The 15412-nt window shown below is 29.2% G+C and overlaps 3 protein-coding genes across 5 annotated transcripts; all 3 read left to right on the top strand.

Annotated features, from left to right (window-relative positions):
- Positions 1-1268: 1268 nt before the first annotated feature.
- Positions 1269-2905, top strand: LOC109610245. The gene is made up of 6 exons (XM_025407700.1): positions 1269-1300; positions 1734-1856; positions 2091-2181; positions 2333-2475; positions 2563-2695; positions 2775-2905. The coding sequence occupies exons 2-6, from the start codon at positions 1765-1767 to the stop codon at positions 2823-2825; spliced, it is 510 nt and encodes a 169-aa protein (XP_025263485.1). The 5' UTR covers positions 1269-1300; positions 1734-1764; the 3' UTR covers positions 2826-2905.
- Positions 2906-4424: 1519 nt separating this feature from the next.
- LOC109610246 lies at positions 4425-7038 on the top strand. Its single transcript, XM_025407686.1, has 9 exons — positions 4425-4673; positions 5030-5149; positions 5227-5344; positions 5410-5674; positions 5763-5885; positions 6098-6188; positions 6342-6484; positions 6610-6742; positions 6827-7038. The coding sequence occupies exons 1-9, from the start codon at positions 4425-4427 to the stop codon at positions 6875-6877; spliced, it is 1293 nt and encodes a 430-aa protein (XP_025263471.1). The 3' UTR covers positions 6878-7038.
- A 1328-nt stretch (positions 7039-8366) lies between these two features.
- Positions 8367-11218, top strand: LOC109610247 (odorant receptor 43a-like). 3 transcript variants are annotated; one of them, XR_003122638.1, is made up of 7 exons: positions 8367-8576; positions 8671-8947; positions 9069-9185; positions 9545-9676; positions 9746-9885; positions 10092-10224; positions 10299-10432. XR_003122638.1 is itself a non-coding variant. In XM_025407707.1 (7 exons), the coding sequence occupies exons 1-6, from the start codon at positions 8471-8473 to the stop codon at positions 10237-10239; spliced, it is 879 nt and encodes a 292-aa protein (XP_025263492.1). In that variant the 5' UTR covers positions 8367-8470; the 3' UTR covers positions 10240-10243; positions 10871-11218. The 3 variants fall into 3 exon arrangements, 2 of the variants coding, with proteins under 2 accessions (XP_025263492.1, XP_025263491.1); XM_025407707.1 differs by lacking the exon at positions 10299-10432 and adding an exon at positions 10871-11218 and having other exon boundaries at positions 9586-9676; positions 10092-10243; XM_025407706.1 differs by having other exon boundaries at positions 9586-9676.
- The last annotated feature ends 4194 nt before the right edge of the window (positions 11219-15412 follow it).

The following is a 15412-nucleotide window of genomic DNA, read 5'->3' as shown; positions in this document are numbered from 1 at the left end:
CATACATCTGCAATTTTTCAACGATTATCAGCGATATTTCTTCACATAATTAATCACATATGACATATGTTAGCATTATTTAAGCACCGCGAAAAAAGCAACCGTAACGTCTCATGTCTCGAATATGAATGAAGAGACATCAAAAATATGTGAATGCGACTTCCCATTTGCGCTTGCGTCGATCGAACACGTGTTGAGAGGGGAGACGTCAAATGCACACATGCTGAAGAAAATAATGTACATCGGTTTATTATGCCAATGAGAGTAATAATTCGTCTTTGGCATAAAATTCTAAATTTTATCGTAGATATAGACATTAGCAGGATATAACATAAAATTATTCACCTATAGTTTATCCTAATAATTCGCACGTTATTTCGAATAAGCTATAAGAGAATTGTAATACGTAATCGAACATGTCGAATTTAAGAGATCACTGGAGAATAGAATGTCAGCACAAACGTGTCACGACATTTGTACCAAAATGGCAGGATTGCGCAGCGAATAGTTACTATAGGATTAATAGATTTCTGCTAATATGTATTGGTTTATGGCCGTATCAGAATTCTAGTTTCAGACATATCGTAATAGTATTTATGACCGCAATACTTATGTCGAGCGTAATATTTCAAGTATGATAATCTTTGCTTTCTTATAGCTTATATATATTTTATAATTAATTTTCTAATTAATTATTTTTTTCTGTGGACTATTATTTAATATAAAAATTAGAAACGGTGTATACTATAAGGTGGAATACCACTATTATTATGTGAAACGGATAACATATTCTTTGTATATGTTACAATAATATGTATATAAATATGATTATATAAATATGATTATATAAATATTTTTTTAATAAAATATAATCTAAAATTTTAGTTGTAAAAATTTTCATATTTGTATGTATGTATGTTTATGTATTATTCTATCGAGAAAGTAATCTACAACTTTAACGTAAAACCAAAAATTCGAGAGAAATATCATTTTCAGTTTACGACTTTTATCACAACAGAATATAACACTGATCTTCTTCTGCAAATTCTCGCATATAGTATCCCATGGTTAGCTTATATGTTAAAGTATAACATTCTTTGCTTGAACGTAAAGAAGGTAGATACATGTGCGACATATCAAACACGTTCTTTCTTGATAAATAATCATTATCATTGAATTTAGATGCAAAGGCTTATGGAACAAGTGTTTCGTGACTGGAATGCATTAAGCAGTGTGCAAGAAATGGAAATAATAAAAAGATACTGGACTATCGGAAGATTCATAACATTGATTACAACATGTAAGCATTTCGAATAGTTGTTTCACGCGCTACATTTGATAACGATTCTTTAATCATTACAGTGTTTATTTATCTATGTATATTCGGTTTCGTTCTGGTGCAGTTTTTATCAAATTTTTTTCTGGATATCGTAATGACTGGAAATCAGTCTCGTTCCCGACGATTACCTGTTAAGCTCGAATATTTTCTAGATCAAGAAAAATATTTTATTCCGCTTTCATTTCATGTTTTCCTGATTGTTTTGTGTGGATTAACCACAGTGGTAGCCACTGAAACACTTTTTATGTCGTACGTGCAACATGCATGTGGATTGTTTCAAATAGCCAGGTGAAACAATGTTTCAGAATTTGAAAAACGAGACAATTGATATTAACAGAATTTGCAAATATTTTGTTATAAATTATCAATCGTTTTATTACATTATCAATTTTAGTTGCCGCATAGAGCAGGCACTGCATACGAAAATGTTACAAAGTGTTACATCTTCTGCGGAAAGAAATTTAATCGTGTGTAAAGGAATAATCAGTGCGGTCCATATGTACAGAAGAGCAATCAAGTAATTAATAATTAATAATTAACTTTAATTGGAAACTTTTTTTCTTTAAATGCGATTTTTGCTCGAATTTTTCAATTATTTCCTACGAAATTACATATAAACAAAAAAATTGTATGCAAGAAATTATACGAATTGTCAGTAAACATAATTGATCCACTAGATATATGTGTGTGTATGTGTGTATGTATTGTACTTTACATTTATATTTATTTATTTCGCATCATGTTATTTAAGGTTTATGGAAATGTCAAAGGCAAATTTTAAATGGGGATACTTAACGTTGTTACCATTAGGAGTACTGTCGCTAAGTGTCAATCTTTATCGTGTGAGTAATTATTGATATACGCTTATTGATCAAAATGAATCTAATTCAATATCATATTTTGTTCGGATATACCGAGACGTAATACTATTCGTCATGTATAAAACATATTTATTTTTTGCGAAAGCAAATTATTATAGTCTGTGTTTTTCAGTTTTCTCAGCTGATAATATCCGAAGAATATTATGAACTGATCATTAGTATTCTTTTTGTCCTTGGCCATTTTTGGTACATGTTTTTCTGCAACTATATGGGACAGGAAGTAATCGATCATAGCGGGAATATCTTTTATAGAACGTAAGTAATACATGTATATTAGAAGAGAGCATAAATCTGCAGCACTCGAAGTTTTTAGTAACGGTTTTCTGCTGTTAACTTATACAGATACAATACGAAATGGTATGTAGCACCGTTGAAAGCACAGAAATTATTGCTGCTTGTGATGCAAAGGAGCATGCGGCATTCCTCGATTGTCATTGGTGGTTTGTTTGTTCTGTCGTTTGAAGGATTTGCCACGGTTAGAATCTCAACATTTATAGTAATCTTTATGACAAAGACACATTTGCTTATTTCCTGGATTATAATTTCTTTTTTAGCTTACGAGCATGTCAGTTTCATACTTCACGGTGATCTTTTCCACCTGTTGATCATTATCCTCTTCGTGAAATAAGTCCGAACATCTAGAATCTCACGATATAAATACTAGTTGCAAGTATAAATAGATAATACAAAAGCACTTGAGTTAATGATTTTATTACTGTATATAAGGAAATAATTAAAAATTTGCTTTTTTAAAGAAATATAAAAGAAGGCTTTGAGATAATTCCTGAATAAATATTTTTACGTGTACAAAATAACAGATGTGGTAACGAAATAACTTGATTCGTTGAAAATCAACACAAGAACTGTATAAGATACATTTATGTAATATATTGTTTGTTTAGAAATCAAATTTATTTCGTTTACTTTATTCTATCTGTAGTCCTTGTCTATAAAGCCCAAAGTCTGTTCTATAAACAAACTTGCATGTATAGTTCTTGCAGCTATTAATCAATGAAACTTTCGAATCTATTATTTTTAATATCAAATTGATTAGATACAATGTACAATGCTACATGACTCCGCGCAGAAGTTACTGCTGCTTCTAAAATGCAAAAGAATATGGGATATTTCATTGTCATAGACAATTTGTTAGTTCCGTCGTTAGAAGAATTTGTATATATATATATATATATATATATATATATATATATATTAATATAATATTTTATCATATATTCAAATATTTCGTCTTAAATTGTCCAGAATAATATTTCTATTTTAGCTTTTTTACAAGCGTATCGCTCTCATTTTATGATAATATAATCCGTCCATTAATATCGTGCCACTAAAACATTAGTTGGAGCACATAGATCTGCACTATAGGAGTAATTTTAATATACTCTTATTGTAAATTTAATCATATACAATTAAAAGCAATTAATCTTCAAGTTATGTTTATTATTGATATTATTATCAGTGTAAAGAAAAATGACCTCTGATGGAATCAGTGTTTTAATCGCGCAAGTATTATTATAAAAAACTATAGTTAATGCAAAATATATTTAACATTAGCAATCCAGAAATATTGTTAAAAAAATTAATGTTATCTCTTAATGATGTTATTTCTTTATCAGGAGTGTAAAATCAAATAAGTCTGCATAATATTATAATATTAAACAGAAATCTTTGATATAATGAGCTCTAAACATAATATTATAATAAATTATAACGCACCGAATTATATTGACACACAATTATGGAAACTTATTAATCCATGGTTTTTTGTATCTAATCCAAAGTAACTTTTCACGATATTAATGAAACACACATCACAACATTTTGATGATTATTATATAACGATGTTTCATAAATTAACCTCATATGATTTTAATATGTTTGGATTATTTCAGCATAAGAAAAGCAACCGTAATGCCTCGCGTCTTGAATAAGAATGAAAAGACATCAAAAATATGCGAATGCGACTTTGCAATTGCGCCTGCGTCGATCGAACACGCAAGAGAGAAACAAATTCATATATTGAGGAAAATAATATTTAATCGGTGTATCATACCATGGAAAGTAATAACGTTTCGTTTCTTGAATGTTTTACTATAGATATAAATATTTTTTAGCTAGGATAAGATAAAATTATAATTTATCTTTAGTTTATCATAATAACTCTCAATATCGGTTATTACAAATACATGGAAATAAAGAATCGTAATACGCAATCGAACATACCGAATCTAAGGGATCACTGGAGGAAAGACTGTCAGCACAAACGTGTCATGACATTTGTACCGAAATGGCAGACTTGCGCTGCAAATAATTACTATACGATAAATAGAATTCTGTTAACATCTGTTGGTTTATGGCCATATCAAAATTCTAACCTCAGATATATTATAATAGTATTTATGATTATAATACTTTCATCGAGCGTAATAGCTCAGGTATGACAACTTTCTTTTTTTTTATATCTTATACATGTCTCTAACTAATTAATTTTATTTGTGGACAATTATTTAATATAAAAATTAGAGACGGAGTATACGCTATAAAGTAAAATATATTATTATTATTATGAAATAAGGTGACATTTTTCATAATGCATATTTTCATAATACACATTTTTCATAATATAATAACATATATACAACATTTTTTAAATAAAAATAATCATTTAAAATTTTAATAATTAAAGTTTTCGTATTTGCAAATGTTTACGTTATTCTTCGAAGTTATCCTAGTGAGAAAAATGATTGATAATTTTAATAAAATAAAAATAGTAGAAAAATATTACTTTCAGTTTACGACTTTCATCACAACAGAGTATAACTGGGATCTTCTTCTACAAATTCTCGCATACAGCATCCCGTGGTTAGGTTATACGTTAAAATATAGCGTTCTTTGCTTTAATATAAAAAAGGTAGGTATATTCACGATATATCAAACGTATTTTTTTCTCGATTGATGAATAATGTCGAATATTATCGTTGAACTTAGACGGAAGGTCTCATGGAGCAACTGCAACGTGATTGGAATGCATTAAATACTGTTCAGGAAATCAAAATAATAAAAAAATACTGGGCTATCGGAAGATTTATTACATTGGCTACGACATGTAAGCCGCATCTCAAATAGATTTTTCGTACACTATATTCGATAACGATTCTTTAATCATTGCAGTGTTTATGTATCTATGTATATTCAGCTTTGTTATGATGCAGTTTTTATCAAATTTTCTTCTGGATATCATAATGACTAGAAATCAATCTCATTCACGACGGTTACCCGTCAAACTCGAATATTTTGTAGATCAGGAAAAATATTTTATCCTGCTTTTATTTCACGTATTCTTGATTGTTTTTTGTGGTTTAACTACAGTGATAGCCACCGAGACACTTTATATGTCGTATACGCAACATGCGTGTGGATTGTTTCAAATAGCCAGGTAAAACAATCTTTCAGAGTTTGAAAAACGGAACAATTAATATCAATAGGATTTGCAAATATTTTGTTTATTACACTATCAATTTTAGTTGCCGCATAGAACAAGCACTGCATAAGAACATGCTACAAAGTGTTACATCCTCTGCTGAAAAAAATTTAATCGTACATGAAGGGATAATTAGTGCGGTCGATATGTACAGAAGGGCGAATAAGTTTGTCATTAATGATTAATTTTTGGTTGAAAACTTTTTTTTTGCAACATGCAATTTTTGTTCAAATTTTTTAATTATTATCTATGAAATTATCTATAACTAGAAAATTTTATATGAATCGTCAGTAAATGGAATCAATACTAAACACATGTGTTGTGTGTATGTGTGTGTATTTGTATTTATATTATATTCAGTTTACATTGTTATTCAAGGTTTGTAGAAATGTCGAAGGCAAATTTCTATTGGGCATATATATTACTGCTACCGTTAGGAGTGCTGTCGCTAAGTGTTAATCTTTATCGTGTGAGTAATTATTAATATATGCTTACCGGTGATAACGAGACTGAGTAATTATATTTTGATTAAATGTGTTGAGAGACAGTATTTGCATTATCCGTGATGCATAAGACATTTTTATCCCTTGCAAAAGCAAATTATTATTGCCCTTTCTCGCAGTTTTCTCAGCTGATAGTGAGCGAGGAATATTACGATCTGATTGTTAGCATTCTACTCATCATTGGCCATTTTGGGTATATGTTCTTCTGCAATTATTTAGGACAAGAAGTGATCAATCACAGCAGCGATGTCTTTCACAGAACGTGAGTAATGTTTACTAGAGAACGTATGTGCTAGAGAAGAATAAATCTCTGTGATAATATCGAAACTTTCGAGGACGTCCGATTTTTAACGTCAAATTATTTAGATACAACGTCAAATTATTTAGATACAACGTACAATGGTATCTAGCTCCGTTGAGAGCACAGAAATTACTGCTGCTTATGATGCAAAGGAGCATGCGACATTGCACGATCGTTGTTGGTGGCTTGTTCATCCCGTCATTTGAAGGATTCGCGACGGTAGAGTCTCAGCACTTATAATAATCTTTTTGTCGGAAATACATTTGCTTGAAATTTCTAAAATTTCTAAAATTTCTGTTTTAGCTTACGAGCATGGCAATTTCATATTTTACGGTGATCTTTTCTACCTGTTGATCCGTTATCCTTTCCATGAAATAACAGTAATCATTAAATCTAAACACTTAGAAGTTCACAATGCAAGTAGTTCTGATATACTTATTGCAAGTATAAATATAGTAATATAAGAGCAATTGATCTAATCTAAATTCTTTTCCTTGTTAAAATGTAAAATTAATGTCGATATGCAGGTAATTTATTAGTTTTATTTTATTGGATATTTTACCAGCATTGCTTAATTTTTAATTTGATCTTCTTCATCATAATTACTATCAATTATATTCCCAAGAGCACTGCGAGATACTAAGCTTTTAATATACAATATTATTACAATGACTAATGCGACAGTTTCACGTAGACATATAGGAATGAAGACAAACAATTCCAATGATAGAAAACGACTGTGAAGCGCCTGCGTCGGAAAAAAAAGAAAAAAATGATGTAAATTATTTCTTCCTCTCTCTGTCTCTCTCTTTCCCTTTTCTCTCCCATCAAATGTCTTTATCAGCAACGAGAATGTATTATTTATATGCGTTTTACGAAACCGCATGCTATTTTCTCTCATTATCTTATAATATAATGATAAACTCAGGATATTGATAAACTCTGGATAATTCCTACATTATTCTTCACTATTCGAAGATTACATTTAATGCCACCTATAGTTTTCGGTTTTATAAAAAAATATTACACAAAATAAAAGAGATATTAGGGAAAATTTCCCTGTAAAATCCAGTCAACGGAACAGTAACGCCATAGCATTGGACAAATATGGATTTTGGTGGAAGTTACTATTTCAGAATCCATCGAATAATATTAATATGGCTTGGAATATGGCCATACCATACTCGCGCGAACTATATTCGTTGCATATTTGTATCTCCCTTTCTCTTATCTGGTATTATTTTTCAGGTTTGCCGTTTATAATTAATCATTAATAAGTGTGTACGGATTCAAGGTTTATTTAGACAGATTACAAGGTGCAATCTGTCTAAGATTATTTACTATTATTTACTATGTATTTATTTCTTTAATCGTTTCATGAATTTATTTTATATTATTAATACATCATTAATACATGCTTTTCAATTTAGTTGACAATGTATTTTTAACATTTGATGATTTAATTATTTTTTAGCGTGCTTACAAGATTGTGTATACTTTCATTTAATATTTTTAATTTATTTATTCTCTTAATTTATACAAGATTTCATATGTTTACACATAATTTTAATGCTTAAATTAAATATTGATGTCATACTCACAAAAATATTACTAATTTATATACATATACATATATATATATATATATATATATATATAGTAAATATTAATTCAAATTTTATTAACAATAAAAAACTAATTTCAGCTATCATTGATTACTAATGAATTTAGTGTGGAATATTTTTTGCACATTTTCTCGTTTATTACCCCGACATTAATTTATATAATTAAATATTTTTTGCTATTTTTTAAAATCAATGCAGTAAGTTTATAAACAATAAAACTTAATTACTAACAATGTTTTGTAAATTCAGAAAACTTTCCCGCAAATACAATTAAGATACATCGATCATTTATATTTCATTTTACCATTAGTCGAAAAAACTTATGGAGCGAGTACGAGTCGATTGGGATTCCTTAAAGGAGAAAGAGGAACTTAAAATCATGCACAAACATGCTAATAGCGGGAGACGCTACACATTCATTACAATGAGTGAGTCATAAATAATCAAGTTACGAAATATTCACTATAATGATCATATAATTAAGAGCAGATTAAATGAGGAAAACTTTTTGGATTGTTACAGTAATAATGTACACGATGATATTTTTGCATACGTTAATATTTTTTTCGACACACATTTTTAACACCCTGATACCGTTGAACAAGTCGCGCACAAATCGCGAACATTTATGGCACTTACCGAACATGATGGAACACTTTATTGATCGAGAGAAGTACATTTATTTATTAATAGTTTATCTGTTGCTGATAGGCTTCATAGGTGCTACCGTATTGCTAGTTGTCGATTCGCTTTGTATTATGTATATACAACATATAACCGCACTGTTTCAAATCACCAGGTAATTGTGAAATCTTAAAAGTGACAATAAATTTAATCTTGCATCAAAATCGAGACATTGCATTTATAAAAAACAATGTTCTATGATTTCGATACTTGATGATATAATTGAATTCTTCCAGTTACCGAATTGAACGCATTGTAAGTAAAAGTCGGATGAAATCATTAGGCTTTTCAAAAAAGTCTGATACTTATGAAAACATCGCAAAAACCATCGATAGTCATCAAAGAGCTGTCGAGTCAGTATTACAATTTATAGAATTTTTTCTCTGAAATTAGTTCTTAAAAAATATGAAAAAGATTATTTATAATAAAAAACTATTTTTAATATTAAAATGTACATTAATGCTGATTCTATCAATTTAAAAGGAGAAATTTGAGATGTATGTGTACGCATGTGTGTGTGTGTGTGTGTGTGTGTAGAAAAAAATTAAATTATTAATTATATATAATAATAATAATAATTATTATTATTATTATTATAATTATTATTATACTAAATAAGAAATATATTTTATATATTACATTCTTCTCTATATTTTTATCTAATGTAAAAAGTGTTAATTTATCCATATTTCTTTGAATATTTCTTCATTAGTTAATAGAACATGAAGTTTTCAAATTTGACTACTGTTTAAGATTTCTCAATTCTATGCAGTCTATGTATGAAATTGTCTACATGTTCCTAATTCCTATAAGCGTGGTAACGTTAAGCATTAATCTATATCAGGTAAATTTTTATTTAGAGCAAACAATTGTATTGTTGATATCATGTGACAATTCTTAAAAAATTTTGTAGTTTTATGAGCACATTATATCAGGTACTGAAGGGATTGTCATATGGCTCGGGTACATTGCTTGTCATTTTAGCACCATGTTTTTGCACAATTATTTCGGTCAACAAATAATAGATTACAGCAATAATATATTTAAAAAATTGTGAGTAATTAAAAAAGAAAGATATCAGTAATACTTATTTAATATTTATTTAATTAAGGCTTAATTTGTATTAATTTAATTAATACAAATATATTATATTATTTAAGGTATAATATATATTATATTATTATAATATATTATATTATTTAAGGTATATCATATACACAATAGATTATATGATATGAATTAATCGATTTCACATACAGATGCAGCATTCAATGGTACATGACTCCATTATATACGCAAAAATGTCTTTTATTTATGATGCGCAGAAATATGAAAAGTTCCAAAATAATGATTAGCTCTGTGTTCACGGCATCTTTAGAAGGCTTTGCTACGGTAAAACACGAGTAAATGCGTAAGAAATACAAAAAAATTTGTATTTTTCTATATAAGCCATATATTTTTTACAGCTCCTCAATGCAACGCTATCATATTTTATGCTAATTTATTCTAAACGCCATTCATAATTACAAAATAGATGCGTAATCGATAAATATTTTTATGGAAAAGAATTTTGCGTTAAATAGAAGTCCATATTTCTGAATTTTTGAGAACTTGTTATCTAATTGTTATCTATATTTATATAATTTCTATAAATTCGCTTGTAATAAGTTTTATTGAAAGAGACGAGCTAAAATATTTCTTTCAGGTCTGATTGCATCCATATTATTTTGTTTTTAAGCGAGACTTAAATAAGTGTCTGTCTTTATTTAGAAAGATAAAGATAGACTCATACCTAAATCTCGCTTAAATCTAAAATAATATTAGTATAATCTGACTTAGATAACCAAAGTAAATAACTTGAATAGTTCACAAGACTTGATTTATCTCCGATTGATATCAAAATCACGATTTATTTCGTAACGAAAGATTTTATAAGGGAAAACTGTTTAAAATGCACGCACATGTCATATATAAAATAAAACCTTAGTCTATTTTTTTTATCGAGTCAAAGATTATGATTTAAAAGGTACATTTTCAGAACACGCGACGAACGATCGACCTCGTTTTGATCGTTTTAATCTACGAGAGGGGAGAATTTTGTTGCAAATCGTGAACAAGCTCCTTTGATATCGTGTTACTACGTTCTTATCTAAACTACAAACGTAATGTCTCTATTCTACGAGAAGCTCCAAGCTAGAAGCACTATCGGTGTAGCTTGCAAATACGAAGAACGCTTGCAACTCGTCGTGCACAAATCTCTCCTGATATGTCGAGACAGAAATTAGCACGTCTCGCATCGTATTTCAATTGTCGACTAATGGTATAGCTATTTTCCAATAGCATGTTCGATTCATTAATATTCGGTTCGAGCATTAATTATATTCAACGTACGGTTTACGAATTAAAAATTAAATATTGAATTGATTGTTAAAATTGTTTATCAATCGCTTTTCATATTTTATCTTATTTTACGATTTCTCTTTCTAGCTTTAATTACAATATATTTAATTTACATAGCATTAATTTAATAAACATCTATTGTCTTTTATAATTAGAGAAGGAATTATTTAATACGTACTAGAAATTATTGATATACATTATTTGAATACCAAAGATAGAAAATAAAAATAATAAACGAGAAGAAATAGAAAATAACAGTGATGTATGAATCGCATCAAATTATTAAGAAAAAATTATTTAGAACTTATATTTGAACTCTTTATAAATACTCATAAAACATATATATATATATTTATATATTTATATTTATTAAGAGATATTTTATCTTATATATATATATAAGACAAATTAATGTTGTTGATAAAATATCTTTTAATAATTGTAGTAAGTGATCATCTAATTATAAATCACATAACAACGTTATTAGATGTTTTGCTTCTAAAAAAAGTAATTTTAAGCGTATATTATTGACTTTTTTAAATAATACTCTTATCGCATCTTATTTATGTATTTATTTACAGAACATAGATTTCAAATTTTCATTTAATATAAAGATTGTTTAATGAAACAAAATTAGAAAAGTAACAAACATAAAAATATAAAAGATAGTAATAAATAAATATATAAAAAAATTAATGTATAAAGATATATCTTTCTAATGATACTGTTACAATCGAGTTGACGAACGGACAAATGGTCGTCTTTATTTCGACCCTCCCAATCCCCCATCTTCGAGAGATCTACGATCTCTTGGTACATTTCTCGTTAAATACGCTCTCTTCCATCCAAAATCTCCTTCGTCTTACCCTTTTGTGTAATAAATGTGCGGTAGCACTGTGAAGAATAGACTGTCGGACATGGACCGTGCATAATGCGTCAAGATTCTCTCATTTTTGATAAGAATATTAAGTAATGATATTCGAATGTCGCAAAAAATGCAGTAAGATATATACAAAAGATTTAAAATGATATATAATTAATTTCAATTTTTTACATACATGTATAATTACTTCAGTTACAAATGTGAAACTTTTAATTTTAATTGCTCAATTACTCTCGCGATATTTTGATATTTTTTTAAATGTTTTTAATTATTATTTTAAATGTTTTTAATTATTATTAATCGTTATTTTTTAAATGTTAAATGAACAAAGGGGGAAAAGAGACATCTCAAAAGGATTAATTCGAAATTCCGAGGGGATTCCATCCGCTCGTCAACATGCCGATGCAACTTGCAGGCATTATCGCAAGCGTAACACTTTTTCTTCCCCGTGGCAGTTTTCCAAGATAAGCGAATCCCTTCCTAGGAAAATTCCTTTGTAACATCACATCTAGGGGCTAGCCTAGACGGAGGGCGAACTATTGCGCAGGGTTCCAGCAAAAGTGGAGCGTGTATAAAGGCGTGTCGAAACTTGTTACTCGCACGGGTGCTTCCGTGACTATCTGCTGAGCTATACAGTCTTGTACAGGTTGCTTTTACAAGTGGCACAAAAGCACGCGAACGCTTCTCACAATAAAGTTTATAACGTGTCTTGTTTAATATAGCTGCATAACCATGATTACATTTTTTTTCCTTTTCCAAATAGCTTATCTATGAAAGAGAGACTCGTAAAATATCATTAAAACTTGAAAAACGGTAACAAATCAACAGTTTCAGTTTTATTTCTTGATATCATTCTCTCTATCTCTTGATAGAAATTAAAAGTGACCTCAAAGATATTACTATTCCAACACAACTTAATATTTCTTATATCGTCAAATCTATTTCAACGATTAGATTAAAAAGTTTTCTTTTACACGCTCCTATTTTTTGAAAAGTTGTATAAAGCCACTAAATTTTACATGTTATCGCGGTTAAAACATTCTTATGCTTGACATGTTTTATGACAAGGGAAAATAAACAAAATCTTACGAATTTTTATAAATAATTTTCTAGAATTCTTTCTCTTTCTTTATTCTATATTATACATATAATAGACTTTAATCGATTCTAATACAACATGTTCGAAAATAATCTAACTCGATTTCATGAGAAATATCATAAATCATTATTTAATCGAGAAATGAAAAATCTAACAAGACAAATGTAGTAAAAAAATATATGACAAGATAAAAGAATAAAAGCGATAGAAGGATGATGAATGAGCAGAAATTATCGCGCTTTAGAGATATCTGAAGATCTCTTTGCTCACTACGTTAACGCATCCTAGTCTGTGATGTAATTTCACTCTAAAGTCGCACAACTTTTGCGAGTGATGCGGTTGCAAGGCCAAACAGTGACTCGTGCTTAAGATCGTGTTACATTTACGAGACCTTATATTACCGAACTTATGTGGCTCGTTTCAGTATAGCACGTACGAACAGAATGCAGGTGCAGCGAAACTGCAGCTAGTTTAATTATAATTAGCTTTTATTTTTCCATTCCTCTTCTTAATTGCACATCCAACAATATTCTCGAATCGTTATACAAGTTTCGCACTATTTTTATAAGATCATTTATTATAATCTTTATTATGCCAAAGAATAAAGAATCTTATTTTATTTTATATTATTACCATATCAAAGACAAATTTTGTGACAAATATTATGCAAATTCGATTTTCTATGTGTTTTTTTTTTTTATAAAATGACAATAAATAATGGATCAACGATCTTTATAAACCGTTATTTCCATGATATTTAATATTACTTTTGCCTAATTCAGTTCTCGATTATTTTTCGACAATTGTTTAGAAAATTATGACTTTATTATATCGATTTTTTCACGTACAAATTTTTTAAAAAACCTGTAATACCTTACTCGATAATAGATAACGAGTTAACTTTGGAATCTATATAAAATTTATAAAGTTATAACTATTAGAAAAATATATTGTCATAGATGTAAAGTTTAAGAAAAATATATTGTTACACACACACACACACACACACACACACACATAGATGTAAAGTTTGAGAGTTTTGCCATTCCTGAAATGTCTTTGATTTCAATTTTCGTTTGTGCAACGATTTCAGATCACATCGACACCTGATCCACCCTGTCTGTTTCCTGACTCCATTATCCATTTAAACAACTCTCTTCGAGCAATTGACTTCGCTTTTCACCATGCTTTTCGCTCGGTTTGCCTCGACCCATTTTCGTTCACGAGAGCCATACTCGAAAACGAGGATATAATCGTAACTTCTTTGCTCTCCGAGTCGATATCAGCTAACAGTCTCGAATGTATAGAATGCAATAATTGAGAGACACTGAACACTTCTCCTAAAAATGTGATATCAGGAAATTACCGTGTGCATTGCGATTTCATCGTGTGCCGAATCGATGATTGTCTTCTCGACATAGGAAGATAAACGAGCGATTTACAAGGCCATGATTACATTTCACACTGGAGCACTTGTAGCCTATCGGCCTATCTTTGTACGCAAAGAGATATACAGAGTGATAGGGAGATCTTGTATAGAACTGACAACGCGTCTGCAAGGTAGCTCGAGAACGGGGTGAGTGAGATTATAAGAAGCCCAAGGATCTCCGACGTGCCGCTGAGCTAGTGGAAAATAGCGTGACGTCTAGCAGAGAGCTTGGCTTCTTGTCCGACTTTATTTCAACCGACGACTCCACCTCCGGAATCAGATGGTGATCAGATCGGAGAGCCGTGAAATAACAAACCTATGACGCAAAAGCGCTTTTTTTCGCGAATTTACATCTGGTCAATGCAATTTCCTCTACTCTAGTGTAACAAATAGAATATTTCTATAATATTATATTGAATATAACACCATAAATATTGAATAATATATTATATTGAATATAACACCATAAATTACGAGGTAAAGAAACTATGGTTCTCTCTCTATTACGGATTTTCTTAATTTTCAAGTCGTTAAAGATAATATATTTTTCAAATTTTAATTCAAGTGATTGGTCGAACGTACATTTCTAGACCCTGAATTTTTTGAATATAAAAAAAATCTTTAATAATTTCCTGAATTTTAAATATTACAATATATTCATTCTAAAAATATAAACTCTTAGGAAATCTATTATTGTATTCTGATAAAAAAATTTAATGGATGAATATTAGAACGAATAACGTAGAGAGAGAAAGAAAGAGAGAGAGAG

The sequence above is a fragment of the Camponotus floridanus genome, unplaced genomic scaffold (genome assembly GCF_003227725.1).
Source record: "Camponotus floridanus strain SB8 unplaced genomic scaffold, Cflo_v7.5 scaffold184, whole genome shotgun sequence".
Lineage (NCBI taxonomy): Eukaryota > Metazoa > Arthropoda > Insecta > Hymenoptera > Formicidae > Camponotus > Camponotus floridanus.
This window is presented reverse-complemented; position numbering and strand designations above follow the sequence as displayed.

Coding starts and splice junctions, on each gene's coding strand:
- LOC109610247 (XM_025407706.1), top strand. CDS start 8,471: ATGGAGCGAGTACGAGTCGATTGGGATTCCTTAAAGGAGAAAGAGGAA. Junction 8,577..8,670: donor CTACACATTCATTACAATGA/GTGAGTCATAAA, acceptor GGATTGTTACAG/TAATAATGTACACGATGATA. Junction 10,225..10,298: donor CTTTAGAAGGCTTTGCTACG/GTAAAACACGAG, acceptor TATTTTTTACAG/CTCCTCAATGCAACGCTATC.
- LOC109610246 (XM_025407686.1), top strand. CDS start 4,425: ATGGAAATAAAGAATCGTAATACGCAATCGAACATACCGAATCTAAGG. Junction 5,345..5,409: donor TATTACATTGGCTACGACAT/GTAAGCCGCATC, acceptor TAATCATTGCAG/TGTTTATGTATCTATGTATA. Junction 5,886..6,097: donor ATGTACAGAAGGGCGAATAA/GTTTGTCATTAA, acceptor TTGTTATTCAAG/GTTTGTAGAAATGTCGAAGG.
- LOC109610245 (XM_025407700.1), top strand. CDS start 1,765: ATGTTACAAAGTGTTACATCTTCTGCGGAAAGAAATTTAATCGTGTGT. Junction 1,857..2,090: donor ATGTACAGAAGAGCAATCAA/GTAATTAATAAT, acceptor ATGTTATTTAAG/GTTTATGGAAATGTCAAAGG. Junction 2,696..2,774: donor CGTTTGAAGGATTTGCCACG/GTTAGAATCTCA, acceptor TTTCTTTTTTAG/CTTACGAGCATGTCAGTTTC.